General features: G+C 51.4%; 1 protein-coding gene across 1 annotated transcript; it reads left to right on the plus strand.

Moving 5' to 3' along the window:
- Positions 1–973: 973 nt before the first annotated feature.
- Positions 974–5,752, plus strand: LOC115642111 (cAMP-dependent protein kinase catalytic subunit alpha-like). The gene is made up of 6 exons (XM_030545555.1): positions 974–1,196; positions 1,850–1,976; positions 2,218–2,313; positions 2,432–2,554; positions 3,674–3,838; positions 4,571–5,752. Exons 1-6 carry the CDS (start codon positions 1,132–1,134, stop codon positions 4,694–4,696), a joined length of 702 nt encoding a protein of 233 aa, XP_030401415.1. The 5' UTR covers positions 974–1,131; the 3' UTR covers positions 4,697–5,752.
- The last annotated feature ends 7,424 nt before the right edge of the window (positions 5,753–13,176 follow it).

The following is a 13,176-nucleotide window of genomic DNA, read 5'->3' on the forward strand; positions in this document are numbered from 1 at the left end:
TTGATGTGCACCTGGCAAAATTAGTTATGTAACGGAAACAATCAAAGACCCAGACAGATAAACAATAGAGAAATGGGGACCAGCAAAGGAAAACAATCAAGAAGTAGAGATTTCACACCCACACTGCTGCTAAGTGATTCCTTGGAGCATCCTAAGATCTGTTTCTTTGCCAGGTGATGCTGGGCACTATTAGGGCAGGAGCCTTCTTACCAGCCTGGTATTACCCTGTTCTGATATCATTTAGATGGAATGTTTGGATGTGACGTTCTGCTTCTTGGCTCCTGCTCTCCTAATCTGGCTGCAGAAAAAGGCCTCCGACCATACAGCATGGGGTGCTCAGCCCATGCCCTCCCTGGACCCTCTCTCCAGGGCTAGCTGGAAATTGACCCTGGGCTCGAGTGGCGAGTGTGCGGGTGCTTAGTACTCATGTTCTCACCACTGAGCTGGGTAGGGTCTCCCTAGTGCAATGGCTTTGTTGGGCTCAACGCAGTTTGGAGGCTGCTCTTTGACTTTGCAGCCGCAAGAGAGGATGAAGCCAGCCTGGTCAATTTCACACTCCGCTTTTGAGAAGTTTCACTTCCTGCTTCTGCTCCTTTGGGGTGTCCGACCTGGCGGCAGGTTGGGTTTCCCCTTTGATCATAGACATCGCGGTGGGGAAATCCCTCTTGGGCCTGCCCATCCCTGCCCCTAGACCAGAGGTGTGGGGAGGTGTTGGATCTTCTAGGTCTCTAGCACTAAATACTCCAAGCAAATAAAGCTTGTGCCCTCTCATTAGTTAGTCCGTTCCCCAGGCATGTCTGTGCAGCAACTCCCACTGCAGGTGTGTGCCTGGGACCTTGGGCAGCACAGCGCAGCCCCTCTGGCCCGTGAGCTAAAGGAGTAACAGCAGCAGCTGGCAGCAGTAGTAGGCTGTTATCTCCCAGATAGTGAGTGCACTGCATTGTGTGCTGTGTGGAAGCCAGACCAATGGATCAGTCTCCCTGGAGATGTGTTCATGCCCTGAAAGGGAGGGGCTAATAACGGAGCAGGGGTGTGGGGAGCAGTTTTATTCTTGTGTTGCAGGCGTTGACAGGGGGCCCCTTTGCACTCCGTTGCTGCTGCAATTCCTTCTAGGATAACTCCAATCTGTACATGGTGATGGAATACATCCCAGGCAGGGAGATGTTCTCTCACCTACGGCGGATCGGGAGGTTCAGGTGAGCATTGCCACAGCAGCCAATCTTTGGGCCAGTGTCCCTAATGGTTAGAGCTGGGTGATGGTTAGACTCCTGGGATGTATCCCTGGCTCAGGCAGGACAGTTGGATCTAGCCTTTAGAGCAGAGGGACTGAGAGTCGAGACTCCTGCGTCCTATTCCTGCCTCTGCCATTCACTCCATGTGGGAAGGGGGGAGAATCACTCTGTGCCACAGTTTTCACAGCTGTAAACTTGTGATTTAGTTCAGTAGAGAACTAGACCTTTTATGCACTAGCAGCATCTGCAGCGACGCTGGCTTTGATCCTCATGCTGCAGGGCGTGACCTGATCCCCAGCTGGGCTGGTCAGGAAGGGATTCCCCATGGGGAGGGTTGCTGAGCTCTTCTGCCAGCACTAGCCACAGTCAGTGGCCAGGGATGCCAGGGCTAGATGGGGCCAGGCTGGTTGGAGCTTGGGGTCCATGGGTGTGTGTGTTAGGGCTAAGGGGGAGATGCTGGTCTGGAAGGGACTTGCCCCGGGTTGCCAGGCTGGATGGAGTCAGGGATCTATAAGGAAGGTGAAGGTGGGGGTGGCAGGGGGCCGAGGGTGCTGGGCTGGTTGAGAGAGGGCAGATCTGGCCCGGGATGCCCATGTTCTCCTCCCACCTCATTGCAGTGAACCTCACACCCGGTTCTACACTGCTCAGATCGTCCTGACCTTTGAGTATCTGCACTCGCTGGATCTCATCTACCGAGACCTGAAGCCAGAGAATCTCTTGATAGACCAGCAGGGCTACATAGAGGTGAGGCTGCCACCCCTCCCCCACACTCCTTCCCTTCCCCATCCCAGCGCTGGCTCCCGGCTCCCTGCAGTGATCTCCTCCCTTCCCAAATCTCTCTCTGCTGCCATCCCCTTCCCAAAGCCAAGACACCCCCAGAAATGTAACACAGCCAGAATACATCCATCTGCTCCCCCACTTCCCCTCCTGCTGTCACAGCCTCCAGGCTGATCCAGCTTCTCCCCTCTCTGTGTTTTGGCTCCAGGTAACAGATATTGGTTTTGCCAAGCGGGTGAAAGGCCGAACCTGGACTCTGTGTGGGACCCCAGAATACCTGGCCCCCGAGATCATCCTCAGCAAGGTGAGCTGGGAAGGGCCTGTCCGCTGCCTGATCGCTAGCTGATCCCTGGCCACGAGGTGGTTCCCCCCACCCCCCAAATATTTGGTGTGTAACCTTGGGGCCTGCTTTCCACGGGCAGGGTTATAACAAGGCTGTGGACTGGTGGGCCCTGGGTGTCCTCATCTACGAGATGGCGGCTGGTTACCCCCCGTTCTTCGCAGACCAGCCCATTCAGATCTACGAGAAGATTGTTTCTGGCAAGGTATATGGGCTGGGGAAGGGGACGCTTGTGTGATAGTTTTGGGGGGGTTCCCCAGCTAAAGGGGGTTGCCAAGTCTCAGCGACTCATCAGAGTGATGCTTACATGCTGTGTCCCTGACATGCTCATGCCCTCCCATGCTCCCCCAATTCCAAACACGTGGGTATCCTCCCTGTCATGTACCCCATTCACCCTGCACCCCAACATATAGACTCTCCCTTGCCACGTACCCCTGTTCTCCAATGCATGAACATTGCCCCCATTGTGTCCCCCACACATGGACCCTCCCTCACCACGTAACCCTATTTCCCGTCTCATGCGGACTCCTGGAACAGTTTTCTTAGACACTGTTGTTGAGTTGCAAAACCCTCCACAACTCTGCTACGTTACAAGATTAAACATTCCTTAAACACATCAGTCATGTCCAGGCACTGGTAGAGCACTCATCGCCATAGTAACCAAGAGCCCATAATATTCCTCTGCCCAGCCCAACGCCTTTTCGCCAAGGATCTCCAAGCACTCATGTTGGACACGGTCAGCTTTAAACCTAGTGGGGAACTCAACAGGCCTGGGTTCTGTTCCCGGCTCTCCTACCTGCTGAGTGACTTGGGGCAAGTCATGTCTCCCTGTGCCTCAGTTTCCCGTTATGTAAAATGAGGCTAGTGATGCGGCAGCCCTGCTTTGAGATCTGTGGAGGAAAAATGCTTAATAAGAGCTGGGGGGCAGCTGCTAATTAACCATTTCAATTCCTGTGTCAGTCCTCAGCAGCACCCCCACTCTCATCCACTCATTGTCCTGGAGTGTTTTTAAAGGGCTTGTTATTTGTTATTAGGTGTATTACGATAGTGCCAGAAGCCCCAGTCATGGATCAGGACCCCATTGTGCTAGGTGATGTACATAGTAGATGTATTATGGTAGTGCCTAGGCGCCCCAGGTGTAGCCTAGGACCCCCTGTGCTAGGGGCTGTTCTTTACTAGATGTATTACAGTAGTGCCTCAGCAGCCAGGCGTAGCCCAGGATGCCTCTGTGCTAGGGCCTGTACAGTATTAGGTGTATCTATGAATCTAGCCACGAGGGCAGGGCAGGTAAAAGCCAGAGCTCTGTCTCTCCTCCACACCCCAGGTCCGGTTCCCGTCTCACTTCAGCTCAGACCTGAAGGACCTGCTCCGGAACCTGCTGCAGGTGGACCTCACCAAACGCTTTGGCAACCTCAAGAACGGGGTCAACGACATTAAGAACCACAAGTGGTTTGCTACCACCGACTGGATCGCCGTCCGCCAGAGGAAGGTAGGAGGGCGGCGGCAGGCAGAGGAAAGCCTGGGTAATTTCCACATGCGTGTAGCCTCTGTCAGCAGAAATTGAACCTGGGATCATCAGTGCCCAGGCCTCTAGGAGCGCATTGATTACTGGACTCTATAGCAGGGTATTGTGGCTGGCTCCAACCACCATGGGGAGATAGGCTCACCCAGCATTTGTTTAAAGTAGGGAGCACCCAGTCACCTGTTTGTAACATGGTGGCAAAAGCATGGTCCTGTCCCCACCCCCTGAGGATAACAGCCTACTACTGCTGCTGCCAGCTGATGGCGTTATTCCTCTAGCTCAAGTGGGAGAGGGCTGTGCTGAAGGTCCTGATTAAAACCCTACTGGTGATGCAAGTGGGGGATCCAAGGGGATCATGACCCCCTGACCTTCCCTGATTGCAAAGTGAGAGGAGGGAGTTCTGGGTAGATAAACGGGGGCTTGAGGAGGCACTGATCCTGCATCCCTCACCTGGTTGCTGAGGGGCCCGATCCTGTATCCCTTAAGAGTGCTGGGAGCCCTGATTCTGGGCTCCTAAGCAGGGTCATGGGCTCCCCCTTCCATAATTGCAAAGTGTGAGGGTTTCTGGCTGGATGCGGGGTGGGGGATCTGATCCTTGCCTGCCTTGTTACAGCATTGGGGCCTGATCGTGCACCCTAGCAGACCCGGGAGTGAGGGGGGTATACAAATGTTGATCCCTGACCTCCCCTCCCTTTGCAGGTGGAAGCTCCCTTTATACCAAAGTGCAAAGGCCCTGGCAACACGAGTAACTTTGACGACTACGAGGAAGAGGAGGTCCGGGTCTCGATCACTGAGAAATTCGCCAAGGAGTTTGCTGAGTTCTAGGGCCAGCGGCCCCCCCGCTGGGAGAGCATGTGCAGAGCAGGTGGGGGCGGGGTTGGATTTGATCAGCAGAAAGACCAGAGTTCCTTGCCTGTGTGTTTTATTTTTGTGGCGGGGGGGTAGGGAGTTGCCTGGATCTGCTTTGAGGGGGGGGAACAGGAGACCCCTTATTCTAAACCTGTACTAAGTAAACAATAGTAGAGAAGCGCAGGAGTCTAAATTCTCCTATACGCATCTCTAATCCCCCCACTTGCACATGCTTCCCCCACGGCCGTCACAAGCCTGCAGCCCACCCCAGCAGCTCTCCTCATCCCCCTCCTCACCTGGGGTTTAAACAGATTTCCCCACACTTACACACACTCAGCTCCCACTGGTTACTTCCCCCCCACACACACACACACACTGATCCGGTTACCCCCACACTGCCTCTCAGTCCACACATGCTGCACCTCCACCATCCTGGCCGGCTTTATTGGTGGCTTTTAGTTTTTGAAGAAGGGGGCGGGGGGCGTATTTTGCCATCAAATTCCCCCCAAATCTTCATGGCTATTTGCAAAGGCTTCTGGGAGCAGGGTATGGAGCAAAGATGCCCCAACATCCAACGACATGGCAGATCAATATCCTGGCATCCAGAATAGCTTTGAATTCCCCTTCCCCCCCCACCCCCCAACCGGGGAGACAAAATCCTAGCCCCCTGCCCACCATTCTGGAAAGAGGAAGAAGGAGGGAAATCTTGTCTCATTTTATAAACTTGGGGGTGGGGCTCCCTTTTTTAAAAATTAAAAATAAATAAGTAAAATAAAGTTTATTTTCTGTTAGGGAACGCGGAGGGGGAGTGGTAAGAGGTTTTAAAGATCCAGGCGTGGGGCTGGGCTGAGCTAACTTGCCCTACATCAGTCCCCGCCATCCCCAGTGACACCTCCCTTCCCCTCCTCCACGGTGCCAGGAATTTTAACTCTCCAAGCTTTGAATGTGTCCAGGTTTTAGCAAGGAAAAAAAGAACTGTTTTTTTCAGGTAGAAACTGACAGTATTTCCCCACCTCCACGGTTCTCTGCGGGGTGTCTATTTTGGGGGTATCACACCGGCAGGGGGAGATCTGAGGGTCGGTTACAGGCTGGAATGGAGGTGCTGGGAGAGGGAATCTGCCCTGTGGGTTCTGGATTTTTAGCTCCCGTTGGAAATAAAATGCTGCCTTTTGAATCTGGACTGTGAATGTGAGCAATCCCCCACCCCCACCTCTTCTTTGGCCTGTCCTCTGGTTCTGGGGCACTTGGTTATTTTCCCCTAGATCAGTGGAAGCTTATACACTATTCTCCCTCCCTCCCCCCGTAAGCCAAATGGTGCCCTGCAGAAATAGCCTTAAAGGATTTTCTGGTGGGGGGGGGGGAGGGTTCCCCTTACCCACAGTCCTCCTGGGGCTCCATTCTGCACCTCTGATTTTATGCTCTCGATTTACATTTTAAGATAACAAGGCAGGAGGAGAAACCAGAAAGTGGGGGAGCGGGAGGATGGGTAGGAACACAGGATCCGAATTAGGCCCTGATCTCCCCCCTACTCACACTCCTAACTGCCCCCCCCAGGGAGTGACCCCATTAGATCTGGGGTGAGGTTGGAGAGGTTCTAAGCCATGATTAGCCCCTCCAATGAGAGATCAGTTGGGGGGGGCTGATACCTAGCTATGATCCTGCTTTATTGAAGGGGGGCGGGGGGGGGCTTGTTCTTTTCATTTACTCTTCCTCCTGTCTGATTTTTAACACATCCTCCCTGCCCCAATGCAGTGCATCCCTGTGGTGCTCCTGTTCTAACACCCGCAGCCTGTTTCCCACTGTGTGTATTCACCAGCCGGTTGAATTTCTTGTTTCTCTCGGGGGCGGAGGTGTGAGCTTCTTTTGGTTTCATAGATAAATTATATATATTATAAATACATGAGCGCTGTCCAGAGCAGAGAGGGGGAGCCCTGTGGCTAGGCCTCCCCCCCCAAATCCCCCTTTTCCACAACGAAGCTGAGAGTCCCATCTAGAGGGTGAGGATATCATCCGCCCCGCCCTGGGAAACACGTCTGTGTCCTCCGACAACACTTGTTTCACTGGAAAAAACAAAACAACCCCCCCATCACCACCCTCACTTCCTATTTAACAGTGTGCTTTGTTGTAAACATATTTGAAACAATTACCAATAAAGTTTTGTTTAAAAAAAAAATCAGACTGGCATGTGGGCTGTTCAGCTCTAGGGGACAGTTGTCGTTGCTGTGATGAGCTGGGAGCTGTTCCTCTCCCCGGAGGCCCAAGGAGTTCAGGGATGTGGCTTAGGGGGGTTGGCGACTGCCATAAACGGTACCTGAACTCGCCTGGAGGTGAAAGCCCAAAGGGACGAGTGTCGGCGCTGAAATGGGGAGGTGGCGTGTAGTCGATGGATAAACGGGCATCCTGAGCAGCAATGGAGAGGTTATTTTATCCCTGTGGCTGGTGGACGGGGGGTGACAGCTGCTGGAATGCCAGGGCCAGGTCTGGTGTCCACAGTTTGAGAAGGAAGGTGAAAAATTGGAGAGGAGCAGAGAGTTGCCGTGAGAATGATTCAATGGGGGGGAAGAACCTGCCTTATGTTGAGGTGCAAGGAGCTTCTTAAAGCGAAGGTTAAGGGGTGCCGTGATCCCTGTCTCGAAGTACCTTGGGGAATAATGAGCTAGTCCCGCTAGCAGACAAGGGTCTAAGGAGAGCCAGTGGCTGGAAGCTGAAACTAGATACATTCAGACTGGGGAAAAAGGGCAGGTTTTTAACTGGGGGTGTAATTAGCCATTGGAACAATTCACCAAGCATCATGGTGGATTCTTCATCACTGACGCTGTTTAAATTGAGGTGGGAGGTTTTTCTAAATGATTTGCTCCAATTCCAACAGGAGTTAATTCAGGGAAGTCCTGTGGCCTGTGTTACGCAGGTCAGACGAGGTGCTCACAGTGGTCCTATCGGAATCGATAATCTAGTTACTTATGAGGCCGGGGCAGAGAGGTGAACAGCCAGGCCACCCCCGATGTGCAGGAATGCAGTGCGCTAGCAGCAGGAGGGATTGCCAGAAGCAGAATACTTCCATCTAAATGTGGATATGTGCGTCCCTTCCTTATTGCAGGGAAACTCCTTCCATGGGTGTGAATCTGCTTCCAAAGGGGATCAGGTAATGAGACGCCAGCTAAGTCCCTCTGAATGAAAAGGAGTACTGTAAGTGATGAGCCCTTCTGTACAGCCCCTTGCACAAGGGGGTTCCAAGTGTGATCAGGCTGGAAACCGATTGTGTTTTGTGAAAGAATTGGAGGGTTTCAAATTTGTTCCCATTCTACATTGGAGGGAATCAGAGCAGGACCTTGAACCTGGGTCTTCCACAGCAGAGGTGAGTGCCCAAACCACTGAGTTACTGGGGGTGGGGGGCAGGGGTGTCCCCTTTTGACCTGAGAAACCTTCCCTGAAACCAATCTGTCCTTGAGAGGTTTTGTTGTCTATAAATCCCCATTTTCTGGTGATAAAACTCCCGCCCAGCTCTGCCTCCTGCAGCCTTCTGCCTCCTGCCGCCACAGCCTGTATGTGTCTTCCTCAAACTCAGGTCCTCTACCAGAGGCCTGGGAGTTTGAGGGTTCTGTGCAGTATCTTAGCTGTTCCTAGCACTGCGCTCTTCTGGACAGAGAGCTCTGATGTTGTTCCTGGGATCTGTTGGAGCCACTCACCCAGCTTAGGAGTCACAACCCCGAGTGCTCCTACCACCACTGGGACCACTTTGGCCTTCTTTCCACATCCTCTCTAGTTCCTCTTTCAGGCCCTGGTACTTTTCTCATATTCCTTCTTCCTGATGTTGCTGTCACTTGGCACTGCTATATCTATCACCATCGCTGTCTTCTGGTCCTTATCTATTACCACGATATCTGGTTGATTGGCCAGTACCTGCTTGTGTGTTTGGATCTGGAAGTCCCACAGAATCTTAGCCCTGCTATTCTCCACAACCTTCTGTGGAATCTCCCATCTGGTCTTGGGAGGATCTAGCCCATACGCTGTGCAGATGTTCCTGTACACAATGCCAGACACTTTGGTTGTGCCGTTCACAGTGTATGCTGTTCCAGCCTGCATCTTACATCCTGCCACTATGTGTTGGACTGTCTCTGAGGCCTCTCTGCACAGTCTGCACCTTGGGTCCTCTCTAGTGTGGTAGATCCCTGCTTCAATGGATCTGGTGCTCAGTGCCTGTTCCTGTGCTGCTACGATCAGTGCCTCAGTGCTGTCTTTTATCCAACCCTTTCCGGCCACTGGTAGGATTTCCCAGTGTCAGCCACCTCAGCTATCTGTCGATGGTACATCCCATGCAGGATCTTGTCTTGCCATGGCACTTCTTCTGCTTGGTCTTCCTCCCATGTCTGCTGCTGCCTCAGGCATTCTCTCAGCAGCTCGTCTTTGGGGGCCTCTTACTGATGTACTCCTGGATGCTTCAGGTTTCATCCAGGACAGTGGCTTTGATGCTCACCAAGCCCCGCCCACCTTCTTTCCGGCTGGTATACAGTCTCTGGGTGTTGGACTTGGGGTGGAAACCTCTGTGCATTGTGAGGAGCTTCCGGGTCTTCACATCGGCAGCCTCCACGTCCTCCTTTGGCCAGCTCACTATACCAGCAGGGTATCTGATAACCAGCAGGGCGTATCTGTTAATGGCGTGGATCTTGTTTTTCCCACTGCGCTGGCTCTTCAGGACCTGTCTTATCCTTTGATGATATTTGGATGTTGCTGTCTTCCTTGCCTCCTCATCGTGGTTTCCATGCGACTGTAGGACGCCAAGGTACTTGTAGCTGGTCTGTATGTCTGCTATGTGGCCCGCTGGGAGCTCCACCCCATCAGTCTTGACTACCTTCCCTCTCTTCACTATCATCCGGCCACACTTCTCCAGTCCGAATGACATCCCGATATCCTCACTGTAAATCCACGTCAGGTGGATTAGCGAGTCGATATCTCGTTCATTCTTAGCATACAGCTTGATGTCATCCACGTAGAGGAGGTGGCTGATGGTAGTTCCACTCCTAAACCCATATCCGTATCCAGTCTTTGTAATTATCTGGCTGAGGGGGTTTAAGCCTATGCAGAACAGCAGTGGAGACAGTGCATCACCTTGGTATATGCCGCACTTGATGGCCACTTGTGCAAGCTGCCTTGAGTTGATTTCCAGTGTTGTCTTCCATAGTCACATTGAGTTCTTGAGGAAGGTCCTTAGTATCCTATTGACTTTGTATAGTGGCAGACATTCACAGATCCACGTGTGCGGCATTGAGTCGTAGGCTTTCCTGTAGTCAATCCAGGCTGTGCTCAGATTGGTCTGTCTAGACCTTGAGTCTTGGGTGACTGCTCTATCTATGAGCAACTGGTGTTTTGAGCCTCTGGTGTTGTTCCCAATGCCCTTCTGAGCTGTGCTCATGTACAGGCCCATATGGTCCTGTAGCTTGGCGGCTGTGATACCTGATAGGATTTTCCATGTTGTGGGGAGACAGGTTATTGGCCGCTAGTTGGATGGTTCTATTCCCTTGCAGGGGTCTTTCATGATCAGCACTGTCCTTCCTTGTGTTAGCCAGTTTGGATGGGAGCCTGCTGCCAGCAGCCGGTTCATCTGTGCTGTTAGGCATTCAGGCACTGCTGTTAGTTTCTTTAGCCAGTAGGTGTGAATCATGTCTGGTCCAGGTCCAGGTGCTGTCTAGCTCTTCATGTTCTTGTCCCGCTGCTGGATGTCTTCTGCTGTGATGATAACTGGTTTCTGTTCTGGGAGATTGCTGTGCTCTGTTCTCAGGTCCTGTAGCCACTTTGCACTGGTGTTATGAGTCTTCTCTTTCTCCCCTATGTTCTTCCAGTACTGTTCAGTTTCTGCTGCTGGTGGCTCTGCTGTTGCACTGTAACTGGGAGTACAACACCTTAGATGGTTCTTTAGAGAACAGGGCATTTACTTTTTTGGCCTCTGCTTCCCTAGTGTATCTCCTGAGCCTGGTAGCCAGTGTTGTGAGCCTTTGTTTAGCAGTCTCTAGGGCTTCAAATGGAGTCAGGCCCCTTGTATTTTTTCAGTAGCCGTGTCTTATCCTTAATCTCTACACCCTTCTGTAGTTCCACCAGCTGACTAACTCCTCTCCGAGTCGCCTTGGTCTTATCCTCCAACCTCATTTTCCAGGGTGGGTACATACTGTTGTTCTTCTTGATCGTATAGCCAAGCATCTCCAGGATTACAGAGGCTGTAGTGTATACCAGTTCATTGGTTTGAGTTATGGTGGTAGTAGGGATTGTTATGAGGGCTCTATTGGCATCTTCTAACATACTATCTGGTGGTACTTCTCTACTGAGCCTTGGTAATTGGTCTTGAGGATTGACTGTAGCTAGTTTCTCCATGATCTTATGCCTCATATCAGCTGCTGCGCTCTGCAATGGAGGGGGTGGCAGTGAAGTTTCAGCTTCAGCAGTGGGTTGCACATCCACTTGTTCTTCCAGGCCTTCTTGAGTCTGGGATGTAATGTGGAGTTGGTCTGTCTTAAGCTGTGAGAGCAGCTTCCTCTTTACTATGTTGAAGCGTTGGGTAACTAGCTGTTTCTCAGTAAGTGTGGATGTAGGTCTTTTGTCTATCCATAGTCCCCTCATACATTTCATAGATCCCCTCTCATTAGGTCTACTGTTATAGTAGCATTCCATCCATTCCAGATTCTCTTGTCTCGTCTATGAATGGTTTGTTCCAGTAGCCCACTTATTGTCAGATTGTCCTGGTTCCTCAACATCTGGCACAGACCTTGTTAATCCGGGCGATGTCCAAGCTGGTATGACTCTCCTAGTTCATGTTGCTCTCATATTTGAGGTAGGCAGGTGACACGTTAGGGGTACCAACTGGGATTTGAACCCTAGTCTCCCCTATGAAAGGGCAGCGCTCTTAACCATGAAGCTATGTCACCTATATATATATATATATATATAGTGACAGACCTAGGCCAGTGTGTGTGTGTGTGTGTGTGTGTGTACTCATTCGCACAATCACTCATACAAGTTCTGTGTAGATGTTATAGTTACCAGCCTAAAAGGTGCTTGTGACAGAATACTGGCCAGGTATCCTGTACACAAGGGTGGAGCCGAGTCTGGGTCAGGTGCGCACCTGATGCTCCTGGAGGGTGGTAGCAGAACCAGAGACTCAAAGTCCTTATTCTTCAGAATCCAGTTTTATAGGAATTTTTCCCTATGTTAGTTCATGAGAGTTGCTTCATTCTGCTGCTGTTAAATCAATCAGCAGGTGGCTGGCTCCATGTTGTCAGATGTTTGTTTTTCCTTCCTTTGAGGTGCTGGGGTGGATTCCAGTTTGCCCTCCGGGGGTCATCTGGTTGATTCCACTTGACACCTTCTTCGGCAGACACTGAATTCTTCAGCCTGGCAACTCCCTAACCATTCATTCATCATTTAAACTAGGCACTCGTTCACATACATTCTCTATCTTAATTCCATCTATTTTACTGTCTCTTTACCTTTTGGGGTGTTACCAATTTATGTGACTCCCTGTCTTTTATTATTTAAAAATAAAGTGAGAAGAAAAGTTACAAAGGGTAGGGGTCTCTAACAGCTACTGTTTTGGCTTACCGCAGTGATTACAAAGTAGCAATTACACCGCTTTGCCTGAGGCACAGAGTCAATTGACGGCTTGCGCCTAGTCAATTAACCAATTAGCAGCTTACAGGGGCAGTTACAAAGTAAAGTAGTGACTATAAAGTGTCACTTAGAGAACAGGGGCTTAGAGTCAATTAATGTTTAACAAGTTTTATACAAAGTATCTCTTTGAGCAGGCTTCACACAGGCACAGCTGCTTGGCTTGCAGGTTAGAAGCTAAATCTCGGGAACCACATTTATTTCTAATATAAACCTTTAGTTATAAAGTATCAGTTAGCAATAAATCATTTCTAACAATAAATGATTTTTCATATAAACCACGTCTAATATAAACCTTCTTTAATATCCCTACAGGAGTTCTGGAGTGTGGCAGTGGGAGGTGCTGGGACCGGGAATCATCAGCTGTATTAAAATGGCCCCTCCCCAAGGACTGAATTTTCATCAGGGCTGTGGGTCCGGCCTCCCTTCTCTGGGGGCAGAGTTTGCAGGCACAGACCGGAATGGGACACGCCAATGGGAGGGTGGTGCCCCTCACCCACTCAGGAGTCCCAGGCATTTGGGTTTGCACCCCCACATCACAGCCCCCAGAAGGGCCCATTACGAGCAGAAGGCCTCAGAACTTCCCCCAGCAATCCCGACAGTGACGAATATTTCCTCTGCATCTGCAGCTGGGGGACTGCATAGGGGGCTGTATGCCTGGGTGGTCCATGCCTAAGAGCTAAAGGCTTGAGACCTCTGTTCCCATGGACCTTTCCCCTTTTCCTGGAGGCAGGCCAGGGCATGGCTGGCGCAAGGTCTCCTGGATCCTTCTCTTTGGGGCCATGCCCCACTTTGCTGTGCAT

Source organism: Gopherus evgoodei, unplaced genomic scaffold, assembly GCF_007399415.2.
Source record: "Gopherus evgoodei ecotype Sinaloan lineage unplaced genomic scaffold, rGopEvg1_v1.p scaffold_37_arrow_ctg1, whole genome shotgun sequence".
Classification (NCBI taxonomy): domain Eukaryota; kingdom Metazoa; phylum Chordata; order Testudines; family Testudinidae; genus Gopherus; species Gopherus evgoodei.

Bases quoted from the DNA above. Each gene is read 5' to 3' on its own strand.
- LOC115642111 (XM_030545555.1), top strand. From the start codon at position 1,132: ATGGTGATGGAATACATCCCAGGCAGGGAGATGTTCTCTCACCTACGG. The intron at 1,977-2,217 runs GTGAGGCTGCCA...TTTTGGCTCCAG, and splicing joins ACCAGCAGGGCTACATAGAG to GTAACAGATATTGGTTTTGC. The intron at 3,839-4,570 runs GTAGGAGGGCGG...CTCCCTTTGCAG, and splicing joins TCGCCGTCCGCCAGAGGAAG to GTGGAAGCTCCCTTTATACC.